This window comes from Phytophthora cinnamomi (assembly GCF_018691715.1).
Source record: "Phytophthora cinnamomi strain GKB4 chromosome Unknown Contig112, whole genome shotgun sequence".
Classification (NCBI taxonomy): domain Eukaryota; phylum Oomycota; class Peronosporomycetes; order Peronosporales; family Peronosporaceae; genus Phytophthora; species Phytophthora cinnamomi.
Window position 1 is genome coordinate 56,135 of NW_027151045.1, and position 24,949 is coordinate 81,083.

At 56.9% G+C, this 24,949-nt stretch overlaps 4 protein-coding genes across 4 annotated transcripts; 3 read left to right on the plus strand and 1 right to left on the minus strand.

Annotated features, from left to right (window-relative positions):
• Window positions 1–1,061: 1,061 nt before the first annotated feature.
• On the plus strand, window positions 1,062–1,532 carry IUM83_15961 (reverse transcriptase; the record flags this gene model as incomplete). Its single annotated transcript, XM_067940807.1, has 1 exon — window positions 1,062–1,532. The coding sequence occupies one exon, from the start codon at window positions 1,062–1,064 to the stop codon at window positions 1,530–1,532; it is 471 nt and encodes a 156-aa protein (XP_067781924.1).
• Window positions 1,533–2,660: 1,128 nt separating this feature from the next.
• On the minus strand, window positions 2,661–3,110 carry IUM83_15962 (uncharacterized protein; the record flags this gene model as incomplete). Its single annotated transcript, XM_067940808.1, has 1 exon — window positions 2,661–3,110. One exon carries the CDS (start codon window positions 3,108–3,110, stop codon window positions 2,661–2,663), a length of 450 nt encoding a protein of 149 aa, XP_067781923.1.
• Window positions 3,111–3,396: 286 nt separating this feature from the next.
• Window positions 3,397–4,963, plus strand: IUM83_15963 (RxLR effector candidate protein; the record flags this gene model as incomplete). Its single annotated transcript, XM_067940809.1, has 2 exons — window positions 3,397–3,426; window positions 4,694–4,963. 2 exons carry the CDS (start codon window positions 3,397–3,399, stop codon window positions 4,961–4,963), a joined length of 300 nt encoding a protein of 99 aa, XP_067781922.1.
• Window positions 4,964–5,283: 320 nt separating this feature from the next.
• Window positions 5,284–7,725, plus strand: IUM83_15964 (Integrase catalytic core protein; the record flags this gene model as incomplete). The annotated part of the gene is made up of 1 exon (XM_067940810.1): window positions 5,284–7,725. The coding sequence occupies one exon, from the start codon at window positions 5,284–5,286 to the stop codon at window positions 7,723–7,725; it is 2,442 nt and encodes an 813-aa protein (XP_067781988.1).
• Between the last annotated feature and the right edge of the window lie 17,224 nt (window positions 7,726–24,949).

Below are 24,949 nucleotides of genomic sequence, written 5' to 3' on the forward strand. Positions count from 1 at the left end.
GCTGAACGATGCGACGGTACCGGCGCAGACGCCGATACCGCGAAAAGATGTTATCATCGATTCGATGGCCGGGAGCACCGTTTACAGTGCTCTCGACTTGCGAGATGGATTTTATCAAATCCTAATGCGTGAGAGCGATATCCCTCTCACGGCAGTGAGCACGCCAAGCGGCATGCTCTGGGAATGGCTAGTAATGCCACAGGGGCTTAAGAATGCCCCTGCGACTTTCAACAGGTGCGTGACGCACTTGTTGCGCTCGGTGCGCGACTTCGCACCGAGCTACTTCGATGATGTATTCATCCACAGCCGGGCTGTGGACGGAAGACCGACGTAGAGATGCACAGGGTACATCTCCGGCAGCTACTTGAGCTTATGCGAAAGCATAAGCTCTACGCGAACCTGAAGAAGTGTATCTTCGGGGCGAGCGAGATACCCGTCCTCGGGTGTCTCGTAGGGAAGAATGGTGTCCGCCCTGACCCAGAAAAGGTCAGAGTGATTAACGAATGGCCAACGCCTTCAAGTGTCAAGGAACTGAGGCAGTTCCTTATTTGGCCACGTACTTGTGCAAGTACGTGGAGGACTATGCGGGCAAGATCCGCCCGCTGTCACAGCTTCTTAAGAAAGAAGCTGTGTGGAATTGGACACCCGATTGCCAAAAGGCATTCGATACAGTCAAGCGGGGCTTGACTGAGGCGCCGATCTTGGCAGTGGCTGACCAAGATCGCCCATTTCACGTAGTGTGTGACGCATCCGATTTCGCGATCGGATGCGCGTTAATGCAGCACGATCACGAGGGCCGTGATCGTGTCGTCTACTACCAATCGCGTCAGCTGAAGCCAGCTGAGCGCAACTATCCGGTGCATGACAAGGAACTCCTTGCCATGAAGTATGCACTCGCAAAGTTCCGAGTGTACTTGCTTGGGAGTAGACCATTTGTGGTCTATACCGACCATGCTTCACTGCGCACCGCAGTGAAGTCGCCACATATTTCACAAAGAATGGCGAGATGGCTCTCATTCTTTGCGGAGTATAACTTCCGGGTCGAATACAAACCCGGAAGATTGAACGTGGTGGCCGACGCATTATCACGTCGGCCGGACTATGCAGAAGCTGTTGACGTCAATGCCATTGACGCCATGCGATCGAGCAAACCCACATCATCTCTGTTGGATGATGTGAAGGCCGCGTACGCGCACGACGCGGACGCGAAGCTCTTGCTGGCCTATGGCACAGCGCCTTCTGACAAGTCCCGTCAGAAGCTGCCCAAACACCTTCGAGCGCGTGCACACCGCTTTCGTGTGCACGACGGACTGCTACTCTACAACGCAGTCGACGACAACGCGGATCGCGTTGTCGTGCCAAATGACCATGACCTGCGACTCAGGATCATGTACGAGTATCATGATGCCCCGACTGCGGGACATCTCGGACGTGAGAAGACTTACGTCCTTCTCACGCGCGACTTCTACTGGCACCACCAGTATAGTGGGTGCGCAAGTACATCCGTGCTTGCGAGGTATGCTAACGCGTAAAGCCTGCGCCATTCGCGCAGGCTCCACTGTAATCACTACCGACTCCGTCGGAGTGTTGGAAGTCCATGTCTTTGGACTTCATCTTTGGTCTTCCCCGGACAGCGGAGGGAACACCGGTGTTGTGGTCTTTGTAGACCGTTTCAGCAAGATGGTACATCTTGCTGCGGTGCCAGCAGAGGTGACCGCGAAGCAGACGGCCCGTCTGCTCGTCGACATGGTGTTCAAACACCATGGCATGCCGTCCGACATTGTGTCGGACAGAGACCCGCGCTTCACAGCGCATCTGTGGCAAGAAGTGTTTACACTTCTTGGGAGCCAGCTTTCCATGTCGACTGCGGATCATCCGCAGACGGACGGTCAAACCGAGCGCGTGAATCGCGTGCTCGTCGATATGTTGAAGAGCTACGCTCACTCGTTCCAATACTGGAGCGAGTGCTTATCGATGGCAGAGTTTGCCATCAACAACTCAGTGCATGCCTCGACCGGGCATACACCGTTCTACGTGAATGCCATGCGGCATCCACGCCTACCGAGTTTACTCGGAGTGATGGCTCCCACTTTAAGTGGGGGAGGATCTACGACTGCAATACAGCAGCCGCAGAAAACCGCTGACACTTGCACAGTGTCAGCTGCAACAATGGACAAACCACATGAGTCTGCGCAGGGCGCAGACTCCCCCAACAACAAGGCCAACTACCACGGGTCTGCGCAGGGCGCAGACACCGCAAAGAACCACGCAGAGGCCGGGCCTCTAGCGGAGAGCGAGCTGAATGACTTCAGCTCGGATGCAATCAGTTTCATCACCAAAAGACAAACCGTGATTCGGTTTGTCCAAGACACTATAGCAGCTTCTGTTGATCAACAGAAGCTGAACGCAGACAATGCGGGCAGAGGGAGGCAACACAAATGAATTCAAAGTTGGTTCATTAGTTTTGTTAGCTACACAAAACCTGCCTAGACATGCAGTTTCGGATTTCGGAGCAAGCAAGCTTGCTCCGCGCTTCATCGGGCCGTTCACGGTGTTGACACGGCACGGCAACGCATACACGCTAGACATACCGTCTAGCATGCGCCTCCATCCGACCTTTTACGTCGGACGGCTGAAGCCATACCGGCAGCACGAGCCATCTAGCTCGGCTGACCCGAAGCCTCGGCAGGAGCCGAGGCAGAAGCGGAGGACTTGGCCTCGGCGACGAGCAACCTCTCCTCCAGCGCGCGGACGCGCTGGAGCAACCCCTTCATCTGGGTCCCCAGCTCGACCTGGATATTCGAGGCGGTCTGCGAGACCGCCGCGACTTGGGCCTTCTGGGTCCCCAGCTCCTGTTTTAGGGCGGCGAACTCAGCGCCCTGCAGACGCTCCACGACGGTCACCCGGTCGTGGAGAGGCGCATACTGATCAGCCCGGGGCTGATCATACCCGGGGCGTGTTCCCACCCCCGCCACCGCCGATCCGTGACGCCCGCGGCTCAACCCGCTGGATTGTTGAGCGGATTGTTGACCATAGTATCCCGAAAACGAACCCTCAAGGGGCTCGTTTTCGTATTCGTTGGAGAGGATTTCCTCCCCATCGAGATACATGGGAGCCGCGGAACGTCTTGCTGGAGGACGTTCCGGAAATGGTGAGGGCGTACGAAGAGCAGTACGCGCTGGCGCAGCGGAAGTAACACGAGCGCTGCGATCATCGCTAGCGCCCGAACCCTCACGTGCTAAGAACTTAGCACGGAGCTCTTGAGACTCTCGGGCACACGGAACGACGTGTACCCGTTCAGGTCGCGGTCGCTCAAGCGGACCGCGCCTGAAAGCACTTCGTGCACTGAAAGCCCTCGGGCACAGCGCACGGCACATTTGCCTCCTCAGCAGCAACATGAAGTTGCTCCAGCTTTCCACGCTTCGAGTACGTCTCGAAGCGATCACGCGCTTGCTTAATCCGATCACGGTAAGCACTCGGCCTCTTGTTGAAGTTCTCAACAAAGGCGTTCCAGCTTGACAAAGTGCCTGCCATTCGGGCACTTTGCTGCGAGAAGAGGTCTTCTTGCTTTGAAACCATCGGAGCTCATGAAAGAGTCCGATGTAGTATCGCGCCTTTGATGCGTTTCCGCATCAAAGTGCAGCTCGGCAGCCACAGCGTCATCTTTGATGGCGCTGCATACGTACAGCGGCACCTCATTCGGAGGTACCGAGTTCCCAAACCGGTCCGCGATCTCGGACGCGGACGGCATCCATGGATCGCGCGCTGCAGGCGCAGCGCGCGGAGAGCCTTGAGTTTAACATCACGCGCTGCAGCAGCAGCGCGCGGAGTACTGAGAGCCCCAGCCGAAGCGAGTGGGGTATCACTCTCAGTACGCGAACGCTTCGAACTCGAAGCGTCCGATTCGTCCCCCTTCACGCGGGCGAACGTTCTTGGCGTGAGGGTCGAGCGATTCGCTCGACACTGAGTCTTTACGCTTTGAGGGCGAGTCCTCCTCGCCCTCCATGTCTTCATCGTCGTCGTCGAAGTCGACGACGTCACCGTACTTCGCCTTCTGGCGTTCGAGTAGTCGTCGATGGAGAGATGACTCCCCATCGACTTAGCAGACTTCTGAGGTGCGCTCATCGTTGAATGAGCGCGGATTTCTTCTCCAAACGCGGAGAATTGACGAATGGTCAATTCCAAAGATTGACGTGCGGGGACCCCGCGCGTCTAACCTTAAGGGGGGATGGTGTAACGGGGTTACACGTACAAGTGGCTGCAAGCCACTTGTGAATTTAACAGATAGGTTATCTGTTAAACGTTTTGGATACTTCCTCACATTGGTGTAAGACACACCGATGGATACATTGAAGTGGACCACCACAGTGAGTGGTCCACACATACCCAAAGATCCTATTGGTAGAAAGCAGCATCTTTCTACCAATCAGAGACATGCATATTAGCGGGGCCCTGACAGCCAGCTGCTGCCAACCCTTTCATAGATGATAAACAGTTTTTAGCAGATTTTAGAGGAAGATCAATTTACAAACAATACAGTTCTCATTTTACCTAATCTAAGTCACTTGGAATCCTTTTGTTACTTAACTTATATTTGTGTATTTAAATATAATTAACCTAAGTAATTACTAAGTACTTACGCTTCCTCATACACGTTGCGCAACGTGTAAGCTAAAGTAGTGAGTCAAGTTAGACCCACTACACCAAGAACCCGGAGTTCCACAAGCGCACCAAGCACATCGACATTCGCTACCACTTCGTGCGTGAGAAGGTGGAAGACGGTCAGGTGGTGTTGGAGTACTGCTCGACGAAGGACATGCTGGCCGACATCATGACGAAGGCGATCACTTCTGTGCAGTTCGAAGTTCTGCGACACAAGCTGGGGATCCAAGGTGCAGCCGACGTCGAGTCGCGTGGGAGTGTTGTCAAGGGATCGCCTCGACCAGCTGCGGTGTACCAGTAAGGTACCGGTGTGACCTTCACTCAGTGGTGCCGCCATCATTCGTGTGATGATGGGACGAGGATTACAGGACGCTGATGATGGGACGCGTGGGTACAGAATCGTGGGTACAGGATGGGCATCTACGTGGCACTCGCTGATTGGCTGAAGGACCTTCTATCCAGTTAGGAATCCAGTAGAGTGTATCCAGCAGGAATATCCAGTAGGCTTAGAGGTAGCACGCAGTTCGCGAACTAAGGACCTAAATCAATCACTTTGCATTCTGACATCAAGTGCTCAAACGACCTTCCTTTTATGACGACTGCGTCGCGTTCGCGGTCTCTATGGAGTGTGGAGTCTCCAGGACCAACAAGTTTCAAGGCTCCTGGGCGATCGACAGTGGTGCCACGCACCACATCTGCAACGACAAGGCCAAGTTTGTCGACATCAAGGTGTGCGACGAAGGTGAACTCACGGTCGCCAACGGCAACACGGCCAAGATCATGGGAGTCGGGACGGTGGTGCAGCGGGTCACTTTGCCCAACGGCAAGGAGCGCGACATCCGCATTCAAGATGCACTTTACGTGCCAAGCATGAACAAGAACCTGCTCTCGGTGCCGCAGATCAACCGAAGCGGACTGTTCAAGGTGGTGTTTGATGGTGCTGAAATGTACATCGCACAGAAGAAGTCGAAGAAAATCGTGGCTTCCGCGGACCTGATCGACGGTCTCTACTGGCTCCGAGTCCCAAGCTGCGCTGCGAATTCGGTGTCCAAGGCGTCAGTCAACGCGGTGGATCTTCATGCGTGTTTGGGTCACGCGCCGAATGACGTTCTTCGGAAGATGGTCTCAAGTGGCATGGTGACGGGTGCGAAAATGCCGACATCATCCAAGAAGTCAAGCCAATGTCGTGGGTGCCAACAAGGGAAAATGGTGCAAAAGCCCTTCCCAAGCAACCCGAACAAGCGCAAGTACAAGCCGTTCGAGTTCCTCCACTTCGACATTTGCGGGCCCATGGAGGAAGAGTCGCTGGGTGGCAGCCGCTACTTGCTGCTCATCACGGACGAAGCCAGCGGCTGCATGTCGGGATTCTGTCTGCGAGCCAGGTCGGAGAGTGAAGGCTGCTTGCGCCGATTCATCACCAAGGTGGAGAAGCAATTCGATGCCAGGGTGAAGTTCGTGCGCCATGACGGAGCCAAGGAGTTCGCGACCAATTCGCTCTTGGCGTACTACGAAGACCACGGCATCGAAGTGCAGCCCACGGTTCGGTATGCGCACCAAACGAACGCGACGGCTGAACGCGCCAACCGAACCATCGTGACCATCGGCCGCAGCATGCTTCACTACGCTGGGTTGGACAAGACGTTCTGGGCGGAAGCAGCGATGACAGCGATCTACATCAAGAATCGTCTGCCGTCACCCAAGTCGCCCGACAAAACTCCGTTCGAGATCGTCTACAAGTCCAAGCCCAACGTCAAGCACATGCGGATCTTCGGGTGCAAGGCCTACGTTTTGACGCCGAAGGAGAAGCGACTCAAGTGGGACCCCAAAGCTCGTGAAGGAATTTTCATGGGTTACGAGGAGCGTTCCAAGGCGTATCGAGTTTATGACATCGAGGCGGGGCAGGTGGTCATCTCTCGCGATGTCACATTCGATGAGTCCAGCTTCGATGACTCCAAGGCTGATGCTGGTGAAGAAGTCAACCGACTTACCGACGTTTTCGACGACATGCAAGTCTCCGAGGACTCCGGCACAAGGGTGTTCACGCAGGCGGGGAAGCGCAAATCGCGTCCGGACAACCAAGATCGCGACAATGTTCGACGTCCTCGTCGCAGTGCTGGACTCGAAGAAGCAAGTGCGCCTGGACGCTCGGTTGACCAAGACCAACGTGAATCTACGGCGGCGCAAGAAGAAAAATCGGAAGAGGACGATGAAGACGGCTCGACCCCACCCATGTTCTGGCGTGCAAGTGCGAATGCTGTGGAAGCAAGTGACAGCGCGGAGCCGAAGACGTTTCAAGATGCTGTGAACGGACCAGACCAAGTCCAGTGGCGCAAGGCAATTCGCGCCGAACTCAAGTCAATGCGGCTGCGAGGTGTTTTCCGCGCCGCCAAACTACCCAACAACCAGCGCGCAGTCGGTACCAAGTGGGTGTTCAAGATCAAGCGCAACGCGGACGGATCGATCGAGAAGTTCAAGGCTCGGCTCGTCGCGAAAGGCTTCGTGCAGAAGTATGGCATCGACTACACCGAGACGTTTTCGCCCGTGGTCAAGTACGTCACGCTGCGAATGATGATTGCAGTTGCCAAGTACTTCGGATGGCCGATGGACCAGCTCGACGTGGTGACTGCGTTCCTGTACGGCTTGATGAAGGAGAAGGTGTTCTGCAGCGTGCCTGAAGGCGTAGAACTGGACGACGGTTTCGACTGCGTGGAACTGCTCAAGGCGATTTACGGGCTCAAGCAAGCTTCGCGAGTTTGGAACGAGACCTTCGACGAGTATGTGCGCTCCATCGGATTTCGCGTATCAAGCTACGACCCGTGCCTCTACATCAAGGTCGTCGACGGCGAATGCGTTCTGCTGCTGGTCTACGTGGACGACGTCTTGGTGACCGGGAGCTCAGCGGAAATGATCGCGGAAGTCAAGCGCCAACTCAAGTCGCGGTTCGAGATGACCGACAGTGGCAAGTGTTCCTTCTGTTGTCAAGGGATCGCCTCGACCAGCTGCGGTGCACCAGTAAGGTACCGGTGTGACCTTCACTCAGTGGTGCCGCCATCATTCGTGTGATGATGGGACGAAGATTACGGGACGCTGATGATGGGACGAGGATTACGGGACGCTGATGATGGGACGCGTGGGTACAAGATTGTGGGTACAGGATGGGCATCTACGTGGCACTCGCTGATTGGCTGAAGGACCTTCTATCCAGTTAGGAATCCAGTAGAGTGTATCCAGCAGGAATATCCAGTAGGCTTAGAGGTAGCAAGCAGTTCGCGAACTAAGGACCTAAATCAATCACTTTGCATTCTGACATCTAGTGCTCAAACGACCTTCCTTTTGGTTATGAGCCCAAGCCCCGTTTTCCCTGCTGAAGACTCCGACTACGCTTTCGCCATGGACGCCGCCTCGACCACGACCTCTCGCATCAACAAGTTCGACGGAACCAACTTCCACACGTGGAAGTTCAAGATGGCGATGGTGCTCGAGGAACGAGACCTGTGGGAAGTGACAAGTGGAGAGATCAAGCTGGAGCACTGCGCCACTACGCTGGACCAAACGACGTTCAAGAGGAAGTCTCGCAAGGCGCTGGCGATCATCTGTCTCGCGATGGAAGATTCGCAGCTGCCGCTGGTCCGGTCGGCGAAGGATGCGTACGTTGCATGGTCAAAACTGGAAGGACACTTCGAGAAGAAGAGTTTGGCCAACAAGCTCTTCCTTCGTCGACGTTTCTTCACGACGATGATGGCGGAAGGTGATGATGTGCTGGAGCACATCAACAAGATCAAGACTCTGGCGGAGCAGCTCGACGCAGTGGGCGCTCCGGTCAGCGAGGATGACTTGGTGATCACGCTTCTTGGGAGTCTCAGCGAGTCGTACCAGTTCCTCATCACGGCGTTGGAGTCGAGAGCCGACTCGCTGTCGTGGGAACTCGTGACGGCTCGGCTGCTGCATGAGGACATGAAGCGCAAGGAGCAAGGTGGCGGCGTCGACGGAGCCGCGCACGGTCAAGGCCAAGCGTTCATGACAAGCGACAACGGCAAGCGCAAGGGACGGCAGGCGACCGCCAACAAGGCCAGCGCCTGCCACTACTGTGGGGAGCAAGGACATTGGTGTTGTCAAGGGATCGCCTCGACCAGCTGCGGTGTACCAGTAAGGTACCGGTGTGACCTTCACTCAGTGGTGCCGCCATCATTCGTGTGATGATGGGACGAGGATTACGGGACGCTGATGATGGGACGCGTGGGTACAGGACGCTGATGATGGGACGCGTGGGTACAAGATTGTGGGTACAGGATGGGCATCTACGTGGCACTCGCTGATTGGCTGAAGGACCTTCTATCCAGTTAGGAATCCAGTAGAGTGTATCCAGCAGGAATATCCAGTAGGCTTAGAGGTAGCACGCAGTTCGCGAACTAAGGACCTAAATCAATCACTTTGCATTCTGACATCTAGTGCTCAAACGACCTTCCTTTTGGTTATGAGCCCAAGCCCCGTTTTCCCTGCTGAAGACTCCGACTACGCTTTCGCCATGGACGCCGCCTCGACCACGACCTCTCGCATCAACAAGTTCGACGGAACTAACTTCCACACGTGGAAGTTCAAGATGGCGATGGTGCTCGAGGAACGAGACCTGTGGGAAGTGACAAGTGGAGAGATCAAGCTGGAGCACTGCGCCACTACGCTGGACCAAACGACGTTCAAGAGGAAGTCTCGCAAGGCGCTGGCGATCATCTGCCTCGCGATGGAAGATTCGCAGCTGCCGCTGGTCCGGTCGGCGAAGGATGCGTACGATGCATGGTCAAAACTGGAAGGACACTTCGAGAAGAAGAGTTTGGCCAACAAGCTCTTCCTTCGTCGACGTTTCTTCACGACGATGATGGCGGAAGGTGATGATGTGCTGGAGCACATCAACAAGATCAAGACTCTGGCGGAGCAGCTCGACGCAGTGGGCGCTCCGGTCAGCGAGGATGACTTGGTGATCACGCTTCTTGGGAGTCTCAGCGAGTCGTACCAGTTCCTCATCACGGCGTTGGAGTCGAGAGCCGACTCGCTGTCGTGGGAACTCGTGACGGCTCGGCTGCTGCATGAGGACATGAAGCGCAAGGAGCAAGGTGGCGGCGTCGACGGAGCCGCGCACGGTCAAGGCCAAGCGTTCATGACAAGCGACAACGGCAAGCGCAAGGGACGGCAGGCGACCGCCAACAAGGCCAGCGCCTGCCACTACTGTGGGGAGCAAGGACATTGGTGTTGTCAAGGGATCGCCTCGACCAGCTGCGGTGTACCAGTAAGGTACCGGTGTGACCTTCACTCAGTGGTGCCGCCATCATTCGTGTGATGATGGGACGAGGATTACGGGACGCTGATGATGGGACGAGGATTACAGGACGCTGATGATGGGACGCGTGGGTACAAGATTGTGGGTACAGGATGGGCATCTACGTGGCACTCGCTGATTGGCTGAAGGACCTTCTATCCAGTTAGGAATCCAGTAGAGTGTATCCAGCAGGAATATCCAGTAGGCTTAGAGGTAGCACGCAGTTCGCGAACTAAGGACCTAAATCAATCACTTTGCATTCTGACATCTAGTGCTCAAACGACCTTCCTTTTGGTTATGAGCCCAAGCCCCGTTTTCCCTGCTGAAGACTCCGACTACGCTTTCGCCATGGACGCCGCCTCGACCACGACCTCTCGCATCAACAAGTTCGACGGAACTAACTTCCACACGTGGAAGTTCAAGATGGCGATGGTGCTCGAGGAACGAGACCTGTGGGAAGTGACAAGTGGAGAGATCAAGCTGGAGCACTGCGCCACTACGCTGGACCAAACGACGTTCAAGAGGAAGTCTCGCAAGGCGCTGGCGATCATCTGTCTCGCGATGGAAGATTCGCAGCTGCCGCTGGTCCGGTCGGCGAAGGATGCGTACGATGCATGGTCAAGACTGGAAGGACACTTCGAGAAGAAGAGTTTGGCCAACAAGCTCTTCCTTCGTCGACGTTTCTTCACGACGATGATGGCGGAAGGTGATGATGTGCTGGAGCACATCAACAAGATCAAGACTCTGGCGGAGCAGCTCGACGCAGTGGGCGCTCCGGTCAGCGAGGATGACTTGGTGATCACGCTTCTTGGGAGTCTCAGCGAGTCGTACCAGTTCCTCATCACGGCGTTGGAGTCGAGAGCCGACTCGCTGTCGTGGGAACTCGTGACGGCTCGGCTGCTGCATGAGGACATGAAGCGCAAGGAGCAAGGTGGCGGCGTCGACGGAGCCGCGCACGGTCAAGGCCAAGCGTTCATGACAAGCGACAACGGCAAGCGCAAGGGACGGCAGGCGACCGCCAACAAGGCCAGCGCCTGCCACTACTGTGGGGAGCAAGGACATTGGATCGCCAAGTGTCCTGTGCGAATCCGCGAGAACGCGGAGCGGCAGAGGCCGCAGCGAGCGAACGTCGCGCAGAGTGAGGACGACTCTGGCGACTTCCTCTTCTCGGTTGGTGGTGGGAGCAACACCACCAAGTCGAATGAGGTGTGGCTGGTCGACTCGGGTGCAACGCAGCACATGACCAGCTCCAAGAAGTTCATGAGGAACTACAAGAAGATCTCGCCGGTGGACGTGCATCTCGCGGACGACGGTGTGGTGCAAGCGATCGGGAGAGGCGACATCGTGATGAAGATGCAGACCCCGCGCGGCGTCAAGAAGGGTGTGCTCACGAATGTGTGGCACATTCCCAAGTTGTCGCGCAACCTGTTCTCCGTCGGCAGATTCACCAAGGACGTCGGGCCTGTGACGTTCGAGAGCGACGGGTGCTTCACGGAGACGAAGGGTCTCAAGTGGAAGCTCGGCGCTCGCGAAGGCAAAGGGCTGTTCAAGCTGAGCATGACACCGGTGATGCCTGACGAGGCCAATGTGGCAAGCTCGAAGGATCGCAAAGGGGACACCACGTCGTACCTCTGGCACCTTCGACTTGGTCACATTGGCCATGGCGGTCTAGACGCCATCGTCAAGAAGGGCTACGGCTCTGGCATCGACATGACGTCGGTGAAGCAGTGGGAGCTGTGCGACGGATGCTCACTCGGCAAGCAAACGCGAGTGAGCTACATGAAGTCGTCTCCAAACCGTGCGAAGCAAGTGCTGGAAGTGGTTCACAGCGATGTGTGCGGCCCCATGCAGACGTCTACGTTTGGTGGCAAGCGCTACTTCGTCACGTTCATCGACGACAAGTCGCACTTCTGTGTGGTGTACTTGATGCGGAACAAGTCGGAGGTGGCCGCCAAGTTCGCTGAGTTCGTTGCGTTGGCTGAAACGCAGACCGGCAAGCGTGTGAAAACGCTCCGGAGCGACAACGGTGGCGAGTACACTTCGCGCGAGATGGCCAAGTTCTGCAGCAACCGTGGTATCGTGCAGAAGTTCACGCCGCCGTACACGCCACAGCTGAACGGCGTGGCGGAACGGATGAACCGGACGTTGGTGGAGTGTGCGCGCTGCATGTTGGAGCATGCCGGGTTGTCGAAGGGTTACTGGGGTGAAGCGGTGGTGACAGCCACGTTCCTCCGGAACCGGTGTCCGACACGCGCCATTAGCCACGACAAGTCGCCGCACCAAGTTTGGACGGGAAAGAAGCCACTGCTGGCGAACCTCAAGGTGTTTGGTTGCCACGCGTACGTGCTGGTCCCGAAGGCGAAGCGGTCCAAGTTTGACGCCCGGTCGGTGCGTTGCCGGTTCCTGGGGTACTCGGAGCACGAGAAAGCGTATCGGTTTGAAGAGATCGAGAGCGGTCGCGTGTTGGTGAGCCGCGACGCGCAGTTCATGGAAGACGTCTTCGACGGTGGGAGACGCAAGTATGCTACGAAGGAGGTGGTGATTGGTCTTCCAGATGAAGACGATGAAGATGCCACGGATGAAGAGACTCCGTCCGAATCGGATGAGGACGGCAGTGAGGATGAGGCTGCGCGGAATGAAGACTTCGAACCCGGCAGCAAGCGACACCCGCGGACGCAGTCACTAGAAGAAGCCGTGGAGGTGCCGAGGGCCAAGCGATATGCGCCGCAGAATGGACGTTCGACGCTGGATGAGATGTCTGCGGCGGCCCAAGAGAGTCAAGATTTTGAGGCTGCGTACGTCGTGGATTCAGTGGGAGAGATGCCGACTACGTTCAAGTCGGCGATGGAATCCAGCGACGCAGCCAAGTGGAAGGAAGCATGCGACTCGGAGTACGACTCGCTGCTCAAGAACAAGACGTGGGAAGTGGTGCCACTGCCGAAGGGACGCAAGGCCATCGGCAACAGATGGGTGTTTCGCGTGAAGGAGAACCAGGCTGGAGAGGTCGAACGGTTCAAGGCGCGTCTGGTGGCCAAGGGGTTCTCGCAGAAGTACGGCATCGACTACGACGAGACCTTCGCTCCAGTGGCCTGTTGTCAAGGGATCGCCTCGACCAGCTGCGGTGTACCAGTAAGGTACCGGTGTGACCTTCACTCAGTGGTGCCGCCATCATTCGTGTGATGATGGGACGAGAATTACGGGACGCTGATGATGGGACGAGGATTACGGGACGCTGATGATGGGACGCGTGGGTACAAGATTGTGGGTACAGGATGGGCATCTACGTGGCACTCGCTGATTGGCTGAAGGACCTTCTATCCAGTTAGGAATCCAGTAGAGTGTATCCAGCAGGAATATCCAGTAGGCTTAGAGGTAGCAAGCAGTTCGCGAACTAAGGACCTAAATCAATCACTTTGCATTCTGACATCAATCACTTTGCATTCTGACATCAAGTGCTCAAACGACCTTTACTTTTGGTTATGAGCCCAAGCCCCGTTTTCCCTGCTGAAGACTCCGACTACGCTTTCGCCATGGACGCCGCCTCGACCACGACCTCTCGCATCAACAAGTTCGACGGAACCAACTTCCACACGTGGAAGTTCAAGATGGCGATGGTGCTCGAGGAACGAGACCTGTGGGAAGTGACAAGTGGAGAGATCAAGCTGGAGCACTGCGCCACTACGCTGGACCAAACGACGTTCAAGAGGAAGTCTCGCAAGGCGCTGGCGATCATCTGTCTCGCGATGGAAGATTCGCAGCTGCCGCTGGTCCGGTCGGCGAAGGATGCGTACGATGCATGGTCAAAACTGGAAGGACACTTCGAGAAGAAGAGTTTGGCCAACAAGCTCTTCCTTCGTCGACGTTTCTTCACGACGATGATGGCGGAAGGTGATGATGTGCTGGAGCACATCAACAAGATCAAGACTCTGGCGGAGCAGCTCGACGCAGTGGGCGCTCCGGTCAGCGAGGATGACTTGGTGATCACGCTTCTTGGGAGTCTCAGCGAGTCGTACCAGTTCCTCATCACGGCGTTGGAGTCGAGAGCCGACTCGCTGTCGTGGGAACTCGTGACGGCTCGGCTGCTGCATGAGGACATGAAGCGCAAGGAGCAAGGTGGCGGCGTCGACGGAGCCGCGCACGGTCAAGGCCAAGCGTTCATGACAAGCGACAACGGCAAGCGCAAGGGACGGCAGGCGACCGCCAACAAGGCCAGCGCCTGCCACTACTGTGGGGAGCAAGGACATTGGATCGCCAAGTGTCCTGTGCGAATCCGCGAGAACGCGGAGCGGCAGAGGCCGCAGCGAGCGAACGTCGCGCAGAGTGAGGACGACTCTGGCGACTTCCTCTTCTCGGTTGGTGGTGGGAGCAACATCACCAAGTCGAATGAGGTGTGGCTGGTCGACTCGGGTGCAACGCAGCACATGACCAGTTCCAAGAAGTTCATGAGGAACTACAAGAAGATCTCGCCGGTGGACGTGCATCTTGCGGACGACGGTGTGGTGCAAAAAGTAAAGGTCGTTTGAGCACTAGATGTCAGAATGCAAAGTGATTGATTTAGGTCCTTATTTCGCGAACTGCGTGCTACCTCTAAGCCTACTGGATATTCCTGCTGGATACACTCTACTGGATTCCTAACTGGATAGAAGGTCCTTCAGCCAATCAGCGAGTGCCACGTAGATGCCCATCCTGTACCCACAATCCTGTACCCACGCGTCCCATCATCAGCGTCCCGTAATCCTCGTCCCATCATCAGCGTCCTGTAGTCCTCGTCGCATCATCACACGAATGATGGCGGCACCACTGAGTGAAGGTCACACCGGTACCTTACTGGTACACCGCAGCTGGTCGAGGCGATCCCTTGACAACATTCCCACGCGACTCGACGTCGGCTGCACCTTGGATCCCCAGCTTGTGTCGCAGAACTTCGAACTGCACAGAAGTGATCGCCTTCGTCATGATGTCGGCCAGCATGTCCTTCGTCGAGCAGTACTCCAACACCACCTGACCGTCTTCCACCTTCTCACGCACGAAGTGGTAGCGAATGTCGATGTGCTTGGTGCGCTTGTGGAACTCCGGGTTCTTGGCCAACGCGATGGAGCCTTGGTTGTCCTCGTAGATCTTGATTGCTTCATCGCTTGCCATTTCGCCGAGCTCGCGCAGAAACACCTTGAGCCACACCGCCTCCTGCGTCGCCTCTGACAGCGCCATGTACTCCGCCTCTGTAGATGACAGCGCCACCGTCCGCTGCTTCTTGCTCCTCCAGCTGATGCACCCGCCGTTCATCATGAACGCGTAGCCGCTTGTACTTCTTCTCGATTCGATGTCACCAGCCCAGTCTGCGTCCGAGTAGCCACACACAACTCCGCAGCCGTCACCCTTCGAGAACTCGATGCCATGCGTGGGCGTGGCTTGCAGATACCGGAGCACACGCTTGAGGGCTTGCCAGTGTGTGGGACACGGGTCGGCGGCGAACTGACTCAGCACGCCTACTGCAGCAGCCAGGTCCGGACGCGTCGCCACCATCAGGTACATCAACGCGCCGACAGCACTCCGATACGGCACGTTCTTCATCGTGTCTTCGTGCTTGCAGCCACCCTCGCACATGTTCTTGGTCAACTTAAGTCCTGGATCCTGCGGCGTCTTCACGGGTTTGCTGTCCTGCATGCCGAACTTGCTCAGGATCGACTTGAGAAACTTGGTCTGCCGCATCGTCACCTTGCCGGACTCCAAGTCGTTCTTGATCTCCATGCCGAGGAAGTACGTAAGCTCGCCGAGGTCTGTCATTTCGAACCGTTTGCTGAGTGCGCGCTTGGTCGACTCCATCAGCTCGTCGTCGTTGCTGGCCAGGATCAGGTCGTCCACGTAGATGACCACGAAGATCATGCTGTGTCCGTCGCGTTTCACGTAGACGCAATGGTCGGACTCGCACTTGGTGAACCCCAGCTTCAGCATGAACTCGTCGATGGTCTTGTTCCACATGCGCGGCGACTGCTTCAACCCGTACAATGACTGCTTCAGCTTGCACACGTAGTCCGGGTGGTCTTCATCGACGTAGCCGTCCGGTTGCACCATGTAGATCTCTTCGTCCAAGCCGCCATTCAGGAACGCCGTCTTCACATCCATCTGATGCAGCTTGAGACCATACTTGGCGGCCAAACTCAGCACGGCCCGGATCGACGTGAACTTGGCCACTGGAGCGAAGGTCTCGTCGTAGTCGATGCCGTACTTCTGCGAGAACCCCTTGGCCACCAGACGCGCCTTGAACCGTTCGACCTCTCCAGCCTGGTTCTCCTTCACGCGAAACACCCATCTGTTGCCGATGGCCTTGCGTCCCTTCGGCAGTGGCACCACTTCCCACGTCTTGTTCTTGAGCAGCGAGTCGTACTCCGAGTCGCATGCTTCCTTCCACTTGGCTGCGTCGCTGGATTCCATCGCCGACTTGAACGTAGTCGGCATCTCTCCCACTGAATCCACGACGTACGCAGCCTCAAAATCTTGACTCTCTTGGGCCGCCGCAGACATCTCATCCAGCGTCGAACGTCCATTCTGCGGCGCATATCGCTTGGCCCTCGGCACCTCCACGGCTTCTTCTAGTGACTGCGTCCGCGGGTGTCGCTTGCTGCCGGGTTCGAAGTCTTCATTCCGCGCAGCCTCATCCTCACTGCCGTCCTCATCCGATTCGGACGGAGTCTCTTCATCCGTGGCATCTTCATCGTCTTCATCTGGAAGACCAATCACCACCTCCTTCGTAGCATATTTGCGTCTCCCACCGTCGAAGACGTCTTCCATGAACTGCGCGTCGCGGCTCACCAACACGCGACCGCTCTCGATCTCTTCAAACCGATACGCTTTCTCGTGCTCCGAGTACCCCAGGAACCGGCAACGCACCGACCGGGCGTCAAACTTGGACCGCTTCGCCTTCGGGACCAGCACGTACGCGTGGCAACCAAACACCTTGAGGTTCGCCAGCAGTGGCTTCTTTCCCGTCCAAACTTGGTGCGGCGACTTGTCGTGGCTAATGGCGCGTGTCGGACACCGGTTCCGGAGGAACGTGGCTGTCACCACCGCTTCACCCCAGTAACCCTTCGACAACCCGGCATGCTCCAACATGCAGCGCGCACACTCCACCAACGTCCGGTTCATCCGTTCCGCCACGCCGTTCAGCTGTGGCGTGTACGGCGGCGTGAACTTCTGCACGATACCACGGTCGCTGCAGAACTTGGCCATCTCGCGCGAAGTGTACTCGCCACCGTTGTCGCTCCGGAGCGTTTTCACACGCTTGCCGGTCTGCGTTTCAGCCAACGCAACGAACTCAGCGAACTTGGCGGCCACCTCCGACTTGTTCCGCATCAAGTACACCACACAGAAGTGCGACTTGTCGTCGATGAACGTGACGAAGTAGCGCTTGCCACCAAACGTAGACGTCTGCATGGGGCCGCACACATCGCTGTGAACCACTTCCAGCACTTGCTTCGCACGGTTTGGAGACGACTTCATGTAGCTCACTCGCGTTTGTTTGCCGAGTGAGCATCCGTCGCACAGCTCCCACTGCTTCACCGACGTCATGTCGATGCCAGAGCCGTAGCCCTTCTTGACGATGGCGTCTAGACCGCCATGGCCAATGTGACCAAGTCGAAGGTGCCAGAGGTACGACGTGGTGTCCCCTTTGCGATCCTTCGAGCTTGCCACATTGGCCTCGTCAGGCATCACCGGTGTCATGCTCAGCTTGAACAGCCCTTTGCCTTCGCGAGCGCCGAGCTTCCACTTGAGACCCTTCGTCTCCGTGAAGCACCCGTCGCTCTCGAACGTCACAGGCCCGACGTCCTTGGTGAATCTGCCGACGGAGAACAGGTTGCGCGACAACTTGGGAATGTGCCACACATTCGTGAGCACACCCTTCTTGACGCCGCGCGGGGTCTGCATCTTCATCACGATGTCGCCTCTCCCGATCGCTTGCACCACACCGTCGTCCGCGAGATGCACGTCCACCGGCGAGATCTTCTTGTAGTTCCTCATGAACTTCTTGGAACTGGTCATGTGCTGCGTCGCACCCGAGTCGACCAGCCACACCTCATTCGACTTGGTGGTGTTGCTCCCACCACCAACCGAGAAGAGGAAGTCGCCAGAGTCGTCCTCACTCTGCGCGACGTTCGCTCGCTGCGGCCTCTGCCGCTCCGCGTTCTCGCGGATTCGCACAGGACACTTGGCGATCCAATGTCCTTGCTCCCCACAGTAGTGGCAGGCGCTGGCCTTGTTGGCGGTCGCCTGCCGTCCCTTGCGCTTGCCGTTGTCGCTTGTCATGAACGCTTGGCCTTGACCGTGCGCGGCTCCGTCGACGCCGCCACCTTGCTCCTTGCGCTTCATGTCCTCATGCAGCAGCCGAGCCGTCACGAGTTCCCACGACAGCGAGTCGGCTCTCGACTCCAACGCCGTGATGAGGAACTGGTACGACTCGCTGAGACTCCCAAGAAGCGTGATCACCAAGTCATCCTCGCTGACCGGAGCGCCCACTGCGTCGAGCTGCTCCGCCAGAGTCTTGATCTTGTTGATGTGCTCCAGCACATCATCACCTTCCGCCATCATCGTCGTGAAGAAACGTCGACGAAGGAAGAGCTTGTTGGCCAAACTCTTCTTCTCGAAGTGTCCTTCCAGTTTTGACCATGCATCGTACGCATCCTTCGCCGACCGGACCAGCGGCAGCTGCGAATCTTCCATCGCGAGACAGATGATCGCCAGCGCCTTGCGAGACTTCCTCTTGAACGTCGTTTGGTCCAGCGTAGTGGCGCAGTGCTCCAGCTTGATCTCTCCACTTGTCACTTCCCACAGGTCTCGTTCCTCGAGCACCATCGCCATCTTGAACTTCCACGTGTGGAAGTTGGTTCCGTCGAACTTGTTGATGCGAGAGGTCGTGGTCGAGGCGGCGTCCATGGCGAAAGCGTAGTCGGAGTCTTCAGCAGGGAAAACGGGGCTTGGGCTCATAACCAAAAGTAAAGGTCGTTTGAGCACTAGATGTCAGAATGCAAAGTGATTGATTTAGGTCCTTAGTTCGCGAACTGCGTGCTACCTCTAAGCCTACTGGATATTCCTGCTGGATACACTCTACTGGATTCCTAACTGGATAGAAGGTCCTTCAGCCAATCAGCGAGTGCCACGTAGATGCCCATCCTGTACCCACAATCCTGTACCCACGCGTCCCATCATCAGCGTCCCGTAATCCTCGTCCCATCATCAGCGTCCCGTAATCCTCGTCCCATCATCACACGAATGATGGCGGCACCACTGAGTGAAGGTCACACCGGTACCTTACTGGTACACCGCAGCTGGTCGAGGCGATCCCTTGACAACAGTGCAAGCGATCGGGAGAGGCGACATCGTGATGAAGATGCAGACCCCGCGCGGCGTCAAGAAGGGTGTGCTCACGAATGTGTGGCACATTCCCAAGTTGTCGCGCAACCTGTTCTCCGTCGGCAGATTCACCAAGGACGTCGGGCCTGTGACGTTCGAGAGCGACGGGTGCTTCACGGAGACGAAGGGTCTCAAGTGGAAGCTCGGCGCTCGCGAAGGCAAAGGGCTGTTCAAGCTGAGCATGACACCGGTGATGCCTGACGAGGCCAATGTGGCAAGCTCGAAGGATCGCAAAGGGGACACCACGTCGTACCTCTGGCACCTTCGACTTGGTCACATTGGCCATGGCGGTCTAGACGCCATCGTCAAGAAGGGCTACGGCTCTGGCATCGACATGACGTCGGTGAAGCAGTGGGAGCTGTGCGACGGATGCTCACTCGGCAAGCAAACGCGAGTGAGCTACATGAAGTCGTCTCCAAACCGTGCGAAGCAAGTGCTGGAAGTGGTTCACAGCGATGTGTGCGGCCCCATGCAGACGTCTACGTTTGGTGGCAAGCGCTACTTCGTCACGTTCATCGACGACAAGTCGCACTTCTGTGTGGTGTACTTGATGCGGAACAAGTCGGAGGTGGCCGCCAAGTTCGCTGAGTTCGTTGCGTTGGCTGAAACGCAGACCGGCAAGCGTGTGAAAACGCTCCGGAGCGACAACGGTGGCGAATACACTTCGCGCGAGATGGCCAAGTTCTGCAGCGACCGTGGTATCGTGCAGAAGTTCACGCCGCCGTACACGCCACAGCTGAACGGCGTGGCGGAACGGATGAACTGGACGTTGGTGGAGTGTGCGCGCTGCATGTTGGAGCATGCCGGGTTGTCGAAGGGTTACTGGGGTGAAGCGGTGGTGACAGCCACGTTCCTCCGGAACCGGTGTCCGACACGCGCCATTAGCCACGACAAGTCGCCGCACCAAGTTTGGACGGGAAAGAAGCCCCTGCTGGCGAACCTCAAGGTGTTTGGTTGCCACGCGTACGTGCTGGTCTCGAAGGCGAAGCGGTCCAAGTTTGACGCCCGGTCGGTGCGTTGCCGGTTCCTGGGGTACTCGGAGCACGAGAAAGCGTATCGGTTTGAAGAGATCGAGAGCGGTCGCGTGTTGGTGAGCCGCGACGCGCAGTTCATGGAAGACGTCTTCGACGGTGGGAGACGCAAATATGCTACGAAGGAGGTGGTGATTGGTCTCCCAGATGAAGACGATGAAGAAGCCACGGATGAAGAGACTCCGTCCGAATTGGATGAGGACGGCAGTGAGGATGAGGCTGCGCGGAATGAAGACTTCGAACCCGGCAGCAAGCGACACCCGCGGACGCAGTCACTAGAAGAAGCCGTGGAGGTGCCGAGGGCCAAGCGATATGCGCCGCAGAATGGACGTTCGACGCTGGATGAGATGTCTGCGGCGGCCCAAGAGAGTCAAGATTTTGAGGCTGCGTACGTCGTGGATTCAGTGGGAGAGATGCCGACTACGTTCAAGTCGGCGATGGAATCCAGCGACGCAGCCAAGTGGAAGGAAGCATGCGACTCGGAGTACGACTCGCTGCTCAAGAACAAGACGTGGGAAGTGGTGCCACTGCCGAAGGGACGCAAGGCCATCGGCAACAGATGGGTGTTTCGCGTGAAGGAGAACCAGGCTGGAGAGGTCGAACGGTTCAAGGCGCGTCTGGTGGCCAAGGGGTTCTCGCAGAAGTACGGCATCGACTACGACGAGACCTTCGCTCCAGTGGCCAAGTTCACGTCGATCCGGGCCGTGCTGAGTTTGGCCGCCAAGTATGGTCTCAAGCTGCATCAGATGGATGTGAAGACGGCGTTCCTGAATGGCGGCTTGGACGAAGAGATCTACATGGTGCAACCGGACGGCTACGTCGATGAAGACCACCCGGACTACGTGTGCAAGCTGAAGCAGTCATTGTACGGGTTGAAGCAGTCGCCGCGCATGTGGAACAAGACCATCGACGAGTTCATGCTGAAGCTGGGGTTCACCAAGTGCGAGTCCGACCATTGCGTCTACGTGAAACGCGACGGACACAGCATGATCTTCGTGGTCATCTACGTGGACGACCTGATCCTGGCCAGCAACGACGACGAGCTGATGGAGTCGACCAAGCGCGCACTCAGCAAACGGTTCGAAATGACAGACCTCGGCGAGCTTACGTACTTCCTCGGCATGGAGATCAAGAACGACTTGGAGTCCGGCAAGGTGACGATGCGGCAGACCAAGTTTCTCAAGTCGATCCTGAGCAAGTTCGGCATGCAGGACAGCAAACCCGTGAAGACGCCGCAGGATCCAGGACTTAAGTTGACCAAGAACATGTGCGAGGGTGGCTGCAAGCATGAAGACACGATGAAGAACGTGCCGTATCGGAGTGCTGTCGGCGCGTTGATGTACCTGATGGTGGCGACGCGTCCGGACCTGGCTGCTGCAGTAGGCGTGCTGAGTCAGTTCGCCGCCGACCCGTGTCCCACACACTGGCAAGCCCTCAAGCGTGTGCTCCGGTATCTGCAAGCCACGCCCACGCATGGCATCGAGTTCTCGAAGGGTGACGGCTGCGGAGTTGTGTGTGGCTACTCGGACGCAGACTGGGCTGGTGACATCGAATCGAGAAGAAGTACAAGCGGCTACGCGTTCATGATGAACGGCGGGTGCATCAGCTGGAGGAGCAAGAAGCAGCGGACGGTGGCGCTGTCATCTACAGAGGCGGAGTACATGGCGCTGTCAGAGGCGACGCAGGAGGCGGTGTGGCTCAAGGTGTTTCTGCGCGAGCTCGGCGAAATGGCAAGCGATGAAGCAATCAAGATCTACGAGGACAACCAAGGCTCCATCGCGTTGGCCAAGAACCCGGAGTTCCACAAGCGCACCAAGCACATCGACATTCGCTACCACTTCGTGCGTGAGAAGGTGGAAGACGGTCAGGTGGTGTTGGAGTACTGCTCGACGAAGGACATGCTGGCCGACATCATGACGAAGGCGATCACTTCTGTGCAGTTCGAAGTTCTGCGACACAAGCTGGGGATCCAAGGTGCAGCCGACGTCGAGTCGCGTGGGAGTGTTGTCAAGGGATCGCCTCGACCAGCTGCGGTGTACCAGTAAGGTACCGGTGTGACCTTCACTCAGTGGTGCCGCCATCATTCGTGTGATGATGGGACGAGGATTACGGGACGCTGATGATGGGACGCGTGGGTACAAGATTGTGGGTACAGGATGGGCATCTACGTGGCACTCGCTGATTGGCTGAAGGACCTTCTATCCAGTTAGGAATCCAGTAGAGTGTATCCAGCAGGAATATCCAGTAGGCTTAGAGGTAGCAAGCAGTTCGCGAACTAAGGACCTAAATCAATCACTTTGCATTCTGACATCAAGTGCTCAAACGACCTTTACTTTTGTGTGGAGTCTCCAGGACCAACAAGTTTCAAGGCTCATGGGCGATCGACAGTGGTGCCACGCACCACATCTGCAACGACAAGGCCAAGTTTGTCGACATCAAGGTGTGCGACGAAGGTGAACTCACGGTCGCCAACGGCAACACGGCCAAGATCATGGGAGTCGGGACGGTGGTGCAGCGGGTCACTTTGCCCAACGGCAAGGAGCGCGACATCCGCATTCAAGATGCACTTTACGTGCCAAGCATGAACAAGAACCTGCTTTCGGTGCCGCAGATCAACCGAAGCGGACTGTTCAAGGTGGTGTTTGATGGTGCTGAAATGCACATCGCACAGAAGAAGTCGAAGAAAATCGTGGCTTCCGCGGACCTGATCGACGGTCTCTACTGGCTCCGAGTCCCAAGCTGCGCTGCGAATTCGGTGTCCAAGGCGTCGGTCAACGCGGTGGATCTTCATGCGCGTTTGGTCCACGCGCCGAATGACGTTCTTCGGAAGATGGTCTCAAGTGGCATGGTGACGGGTGCGAAAATGCCGACATCGTCGAAGAAGTCAAGCCAATGTCGTGGGTGCCAACAAGGGAAAATGGTGCAAAAGCCCTTCCCAAGCAACCCGAACAAGCGCAAGTACAAGCCGTTCGAGTTCCTCCACTTCGACACCTGCGGGCCCATGGAAGAAGAGTCGCTGGGTGGCAGCCGCTACCTGCTGCTCATCACGGACGAAGCCAGCGGCTGCATGTCGGGATTCTGTCTGCGAGCCAGGTCGGAGAGTGAAGGCTGCTTGCGCCGATTCATCACCAAGGTGGAGAAGCAATTCGATGCCAGGGTGAAGTTCGTGCGCCATGACGGGGCCAAGGAGTTCGCGACCAATTCGCTCTTGGCGTACTACGAAGACCACGGCATCGAAGTGCAGCCCACGGTTCGGTATGCGCACCAAACGAACGCAACGGCTGAACGAGCCAACCGAACCATCGTGACCATCGGCCGCAGCATGCTTCACTACGCTGGGTTGGACAAGACGTTCTGGGCGGAAGCAGCGATGACAGCGATCTACATCAAGAATCGTCTGCCGTCACCCAAGTCGCCCGACAAAACTCCGTTCGAGATCGTCTACAAGTCCAAGCCCAACGTCAAGCACATGCGGATCTTCGGGTGCAAGGCCTACGTTTTGACGCCGAAGGAGAAGCGACTCAAGTGGGACCCCAAAGCTCGTGAAGGAATTTTCATGGGTTACGAGGAGCGTTCCAAGGCGTATCGAGTTTATGACATCGAGGCGGGGCAGGTGGTCATCTCTCGCGATGTCACATTCGATGAGTCCAGCTTCGATGACTCCAAGGCTGATGATCCTGGTTGCTGCAGGCGGAGTCATGCCCGAGTTGAAGATTTTCGAAGACAACCAGTCGTGCATCAAGATGACCAAGAACCCCGTCAACCATGGCCGCGCCAAGCACATCGACATCAAGTACCACCACATCCGCGACGAAGTCAAGCGCGGCGAAGTGATCGTCGAGTACTGCAAGACTGCCACCATGCTGGCCGACATCATGACCAAGGGACTTGCCGGACCACGCCACAAGGACTTGACGGCTGCGCTCGGCGTTCACGCGTGTTCGCATTGAGGGGGCGTGTTGCAGGGTACTGAACCTTGGTACACTGTACCAGTTCCGAGGTACCCGAACCGGTTAACCGAACCGGTCCAATACGACCACACGTTGATTAGACGAGTAGGTTGATTGGACGAGCAGTGTAGAATGATGGTTGATTAGACGCACTAGTTGATAGGACGCATGGCCGCGTGTCTTTAGCACTGGCTTAGGGTGTAAGCTCCAACAATCCAATCACTTCTGAATTTCGATTCAACCCCCCAAGTGACCTTCCTCGCCTCGCCCCAAGCCTCGGCGGTGTCTACGACCAAGTCTCCAAGTGCAAAATCCAACTAAGACCTTCTTCAGATCCGTCCGCGTTGCGCTTGATCTTGAACACCCACTTGGTACCGACTGCGCGCTGGTTGTTGGGTAGTTTGGCGGCTCGAAAACCACCTCGCAGCCGCATCGACTTGAGTTCGGCTCGAATTGCCTTGCGCCACTGGACTTGGTCTGGTCCGTTCACAGCTTCTTGAAACGTCTTCGGCTCCGCGCTGTCACTTGCTTCCACAGCATTCGCACTTGCACGCCAGAACATGGGTGGGGTCGAGCCGTCTTCATCGTCT